At 41.8% G+C, this 6228-nt stretch overlaps 1 protein-coding gene across 1 annotated transcript; it reads right to left on the bottom strand.

Annotated features, from left to right (window-relative positions):
* Positions 1-438: 438 nt before the first annotated feature.
* On the bottom strand, positions 439-3167 carry slc46a1 (solute carrier family 46 member 1; the record flags this gene model as incomplete). Its single annotated transcript, XM_083886445.1, has 6 exons — positions 439-493; positions 590-746; positions 866-949; positions 1277-1755; positions 1883-2274; positions 2859-3167. The coding sequence occupies 6 exons, from the start codon at positions 3165-3167 to the stop codon at positions 439-441; spliced, it is 1476 nt and encodes a 491-aa protein (XP_083742571.1).
* Between the last annotated feature and the right edge of the window lie 3061 nt (positions 3168-6228).

Here is a 6228-nt window from a genome sequence, read left to right as displayed (position 1 = left end):
AATGATTTGTGCCACGATATGCAGTTGAGCATAATTTGAAATGTGAAGATTATTTTTATCATTATAGTGAACACAGTGCGAGTCATTAGTTGCTAAAATCAACATACAAAATATGGATGTGTAAGACATTCTTTGGCACTCATTGTACTCAAAAAAACAAAAACAATTGAACATTATGTTGGGATTTTAGGGGCTGTAAACATTTCCCCTCACCCCACAGCCCATCATTGAATTTAATGAAAGGTTTTTCAGCTGATTTTTCATCCTTTGGTCTCGATCACTTTGTGGGGTGAGTAGTAGGAACAATCCTGTTGCTGTTAGCTTGCAACAAACCCAGAACCACAAACTCACGTAATGGATGTGTCTGTGTGAGAGCTGCTCACCTCACAGACACTGACACCATGATGAAAGGTTCCCGTCGGCTGTATTTTCTTCATGTCAAGATACCGTGGCGTCTCTCTGATCTCTTCTCTGGTCTAAACACTGCAGGGTCCTAGGACAGAAATAAAAGAAGTAAATGTTTTATTATGCTAATTTTAAAAGGAACTGAGTATGATGATTTTTTTTGAGAATGTCTTAACAGACTCACCCAATTATTCCAGCAGGGATGAAGAGGATGACGGCTGCAAAAAGGAAAGAAAATCCCTTCATGAAGTGCAGGGTGGCTGGGTAGATGGAGTTGAAGACACCACTTCCCACCAGAAAACATAAACTCTCCACACAGGCAACAGAGGCAAACAGAGCACCTGGAGAGAAAACAGCAGGTATGTTAAAAAGCTGTCCCTCCTGATGAAGGGGTCATGGGCTTCAACTTAAATCAATAACAATCAATTTTAGTCGTGTTTGTGAGTGATCAAAGACCAACCTTGCTCCGATGGGTTCACCAACTTTGACAGTTTTGACCTGAGCACAGGCGTCGAAGTCATGAAGAGGAAACACAGACCATAACCTGGTCACAGACAAATGAACAGATTTTCACTTTAAAGCACGAGCGAACGAAACGATATCACTATAACATGCAATTTGATAAAAGTAAAACCTTTTAATGGTCATTTTACATTACTTTGTATTAATCAACATCCCTCAATACAAAAGTCATGAGCACCAAAATAATGATAATGCAAGGAATTCTTGGCTAATGAAGGCTGAATATGCGAAATAATGCTCATACAAACATTCATTTCTGTTTAGACTTTGAAGTTTTCTAAATGTTTATGAATTCAAATCTGTTGAAAAAAACATCTGGAGGTCACAAATTCACTCCAGAGCCTCTCACCTGTGAAAATGAGTTGGGTGGTGTTGGCTACAGAGAAGACCACCAGCCCGATTATATTAGAGGCCAGACCCACGAGAGCCACCCACGAGTCCTCCAGGCATTGCTGCATGATCTTCAGCCCCAGCAGGCTGCTCAGGTACGCCAGGTGCAGAGCTGCCGATCCGAAGCCAATGAGGGTGGGGCCCCAGCAGAGCGGCGAGCTCAGCTCAAACAGCACATACAGCTCCCGCCCACCGGAATGTACAGTCACCACCAAGAAGAAGCACAGTGTGTAAAGCCACAGCTTGCATCTGTGATATCTTCCTCCATCCTCACCGCTACTGCCCCCTGTTGAGAAGAGGTGCCAGATGGCCTTGTAGTGGCGAGGGGTGAAGAGCTTCGCACTCGGGTCTGGGGGGACGCACTCGCGGACAAACAGGTAAGCGTACAGAGCGGACGCCAAGTTGGTGACCAAGACCAGCCAGAATGGGTTGATGTACCTAAACAAAGGCATAAACATTTTGAGGTAACGGATACCACAGGACATCTGCATTTAAAGTGTTAACAATGTTGAATGTGAACTTATTTTTCAGATATTGTGAGTGAGCAGCAGCACGCATTACCTACCCTTGTGCCTGCCGCCACTGCCCTCCAATAATGCTGGCTAGCATTCCTGAAACACCAAGACAGGCCTCCAACACCGCCACCCTGAAGGTGCGGGACTTTCTGTCGCTGGTATCGGCCACGTACGCAAAGCAGCCAGCCAAGATGGCGCTGAAATCACCTGAGAGGCCACTGAGCAGCCTGCCCAACAGAAAATAGACCACCGGTAGTTTCAAGTACATCACCACGAGGTAAACGACTGTCTGCAACGCCATGCCGAGGCCGGGGAGGATGAGGAATGGCCGGCGACCTGCAAGGTCACTCCATGAGCCCAGGAGAGGCACCACCAGCAGCCCTACAGAGAAGCCTGCCAGACTGATGTAGAGGTTCCAGTGGGCTGTTAGGGTTTCCACCTCCTGACAAAAAAGACACAATGTGATGTTCATTAGTAACAAGGAGATATTGCTTAAAAAAGTTTGAAACACCTGCTCAGTCCTCACTCAGTCTCCTCCACCTCACGTTTCTATTGCAACGTTAGCAGCCCCACTGCAGTACCTCCAGGGCCCACAAGTGGGCAGTGGCCAGCACTTTGAAAAGCTGCTGTATATCACAATTTTAACTTGACTCATCACATTTGTACTGGATTAAAACAGTCATTCACTTTTTTTTCCACGCTCAATTTAATTAAAAATATATGCCTTTTCAAACATTGCCTAACCTGCATGTACATGAATTGAACACCTGTTTTTTTTTATTTTATTTAATAAATCAAAAAAGTTCAGTACACTTAGCAGTTCAAGATTATAGCAAAATGTGCATAAATAACCAATTTTATAAATTGTTTTACCGTTTTATTATAATAAAACGTCATCAGGCCCAACCGATTAGTCAGTCTACTTCTATTCAAAGCACAGTATTATTATTACTTTAAACGTTAATAATGAACGATTCCACGTATTATTTAACCTCGTGTGTGTGTTTTTAATGACATGTTATTTGCCTTCAGAAGAGGGTCGGGGGCCACAGAGCTGTTGCTGCAGTCGGACCTCTTGGAGCCGTTGTAGCCGAGGTCCTCGCTAATTCTGTCCCACAGATACTGAGTGGACAGAGGCGCCTGCAGGGCCATGGAGAACACGGAGAGGAACAACACGGGCTCCACCGACACCGGCAGCGGGCACGTGAACGGGGGTCGTAGTCGTCCGGCGGCGGCGGCGGCGGTGGTCGGTACTTCTGCTTCTTTCGAATCATCCTCCGATGTGGCGCTGGAGACTTCGCCGGGAAGGATCGCTGCTGTGTCCAACTCGTCCATGTTGTTCAACCGTGAGTGATAACGTCCACTCACTGTAGCCGCGTTAGCGGAGTAGCTGTCATGCTAACGCTAGTCTGTCACCACTGCCTGTGTTTCTGTTTACTAAACAGCTAGTTGGGGAGAAACTTTATCCGTGTCCACAAGCTCTGTTAAATAAAGGAAGCGATACTGTAGCTCATTAAACGCAGGGACACAGCGACACCACTTGGACGATAAAGCGAACTACACTTCTTTGACTTTGCTAAGACTGTGTATTCACTGTAGCAGGGGCGTTTCAAAGGGAATGTTGGGGCCCCACATAACAATACAACTACTACCAGGGACCTGGGAAGTAATGGCGTGTTTCCACTGTGCAGTCCCAGCACGCCTCAGCTTGGCATGGCACGGCTTGACTACATGGTTTGGTATGGTTTTCCAGTACTATAGATAGTACCTAACCCTAACTAACATGGACAAAGTCATCATCACATGGTTGTATGAAACTGCCGTTTTACACGTGATCCACACACACTAGTGACTTGTAAAGCAGTTATTTTCGGTGTACTGAGTCATTAGAATCAGTTAATTATTAAGCTTTTTTTTCTTTTCTTATCAGTATTGTTCCGTACTTCCTGCATGAAATACAGGAACCTTGCAAGTAGGGATGTGAATCTTTGGGTGGCTCACAATTTCGATTAAATTCCGATTCTGACGGTCACGATTCTCGATTCAAAAATGGATACAATGCATAGTGTGTTAAGGCAAATTATGGCATCAAAACAATACAGTTTGTATAAGATAATGTGATATTGTGATCACACAAAGGCAAAATTAAGACAAAAGTTAACATTTATTCATTCAAAACAAATAAAAACTTACTTACTGTACAAAAAAATAACTTGCTTAAATAAAAGCTTAGACTAGCTGCCTTTTCTCCCAGAAGTTACAAAAATAAACTGTACACAAATAACACAAACTGGTGTTTTGTGTGGTTTTTCTAAATGGACACTTAAAAAGATCGATTTTTGAAGTTTATGAATCGATTCAGAATCGTGGATGATTAGAATCGCGATTCCTATGTGAATCGATCCCCCCCCCCACCCCTACTTGCAAGTTGCCCCACTGGGTAGTGGAGAAGTGCCATAAGTTGGGCTGCTGAGTGTAACTGCAGCGCCCCCTACTGACAAAGGGTGGGTGTGTAAATAGTTCTATAGTTTTTCTCCTAAAAAAAAAAAGTTTTTTCTTTTAAAAACCCGTAATTATAATTTGCTTGTAGAGGAAATGTTAACGTGATGTGAGTAAAATTGTCTGAAAAATTCTAAATCTAAATGCTGTCAATCTCAGCTGAGTGCTGACACTACGTTAAAATATGTTGATCCGCGGAGTTATATCAACGTCTGACGTCGTAGGTCTTGACGTGCGTTGAAGGACGAAAGTGTGTTGACACATGCTGTATGCTACACCTTGGCAAAATGATGATCCTGTGCACATGACTACTACTACTGTCTGTTTTCAAGAGTTTAATTTGTCACATGCATCGTTACTCTCGTTGCTCATTGCGTAAACTGCTAGTGTTTCTCGCTTCCTCTCTATAATAATACTAGGTTTCTGTCTACAATTTGATGTGGTTGTTTTTAGCAATGCTATAATGCCTTGATCTGCATTTGTCTTATTCTTTTGTGGAAAAAATGACCGCCGCGAAAAAGGTCTATTGCTCGGGGTTTATTCAACGCTTGAGTGTGACATAAACACGTTGAACGAGTTGAACGTATTGGAAACTTGTTAATATGGAATGAGTCCAACTGAACTTAAAAAAACTGTGTTTAAACAAGAAAGCAAGTATAGTGGTACAGTTAAAATGTTGTTTTTTTTAATTTTTTTTTATCCAGGTTCAAAATAGAGCCTCAAGGGCAGGGAGTGTTTGAAGCCACTTTTGCAACTTAAGTGGAGGAAAAAAGGTCAACTACCAAGTTTATGGTTTGAAGGGGTTGTACTTAGTCCCTCAATTATGGGTGTGTTTAGGGCGTCAAATGGAATAAACCAATCAAGAGTTCTGTCCCCATTTGCCTTTAACAGTGGTTACACCATGGTTGCTACTTCTCTGCAGGGAGAACTGCTGTGGGCTTGCAGTGGAACAAGGTGTACTCTTTTATCCGATGTTCTCTTGTGTTTATTCTACATTTATTACTCTTATTTCTATTGATCTTTTAACACAATTTCATTCTCATGTACGCTCTATGTGGAAATGACCATACATGAATCATAAAACATGTCCTCAAATTATAGCTACAACTGCAGATCAGATTTTTGTTGATCCGTTGTGCAAGACACCCAAACACTTGTAATCCCAAAACATTCCTAACATTGTTTTTGTATGCCTACTACAATAATCTTCTCAGGAAATCCTTTTAGATTCTAAGAGGTAAGTCAGTCAAAATTTAAATTACAAATGTAACACCCCCCCCCCCACCCCCCGATGGTGCAAGTATTTTTCCACTGCAGAAAGTTAGGGACTTTTGCCTTTATAGAGTAATTAAATACAAGCCCAAGGTTGTCTGAAGTGATAAAACAGCAGTCCTCACACACACACACACATGCTGCAGGAGGACAGTCTGGTTTATCGACATTTCAGCTACTGTGGGAGTCGTGTCATTGGAACGGCAACATTGTTATTCAAGAGTTAACACCCACATGAGTGCGGTGCAAGACCTTTAACTCTCTTATCTCATGGAACTTTGTTTTTTATAGATTGTTCTTTCCTGCTCAGTGAGACAAGAGTTGGTTTGTTTGGGTCAAAACATATTAAAATAACTAGATTTTATGCATCCTGTATACTTTTTTACAATAAGACATATATTATATTCTGTTTTACCATCTCTGTCTGGAACCTTGGTCTCTGAAATGACCCATTGTAGTTTAATTATTTATTATAATATTTTTATATATTTGATAATGCGTTGAATTTCACAATTATAACCATTAGGTCATAATAAGAAAAGTTACTTATTTGTTTTAATATACTGTTATGGTTTACATTTTGAGTATTCTATTTTCACTCTACTTACTTAAAAAAAAAGATTTA

Source organism: Microchirus variegatus (assembly GCF_963457635.1).
Source record: "Microchirus variegatus genome assembly, chromosome: 3".
In the NCBI taxonomy this organism is placed as follows: domain Eukaryota; kingdom Metazoa; phylum Chordata; class Actinopteri; order Pleuronectiformes; family Soleidae; genus Microchirus; species Microchirus variegatus.
The sequence above is the reverse complement of the archived record's forward strand: the minus strand, read 5'-3'. Positions and strand labels throughout refer to the sequence as shown.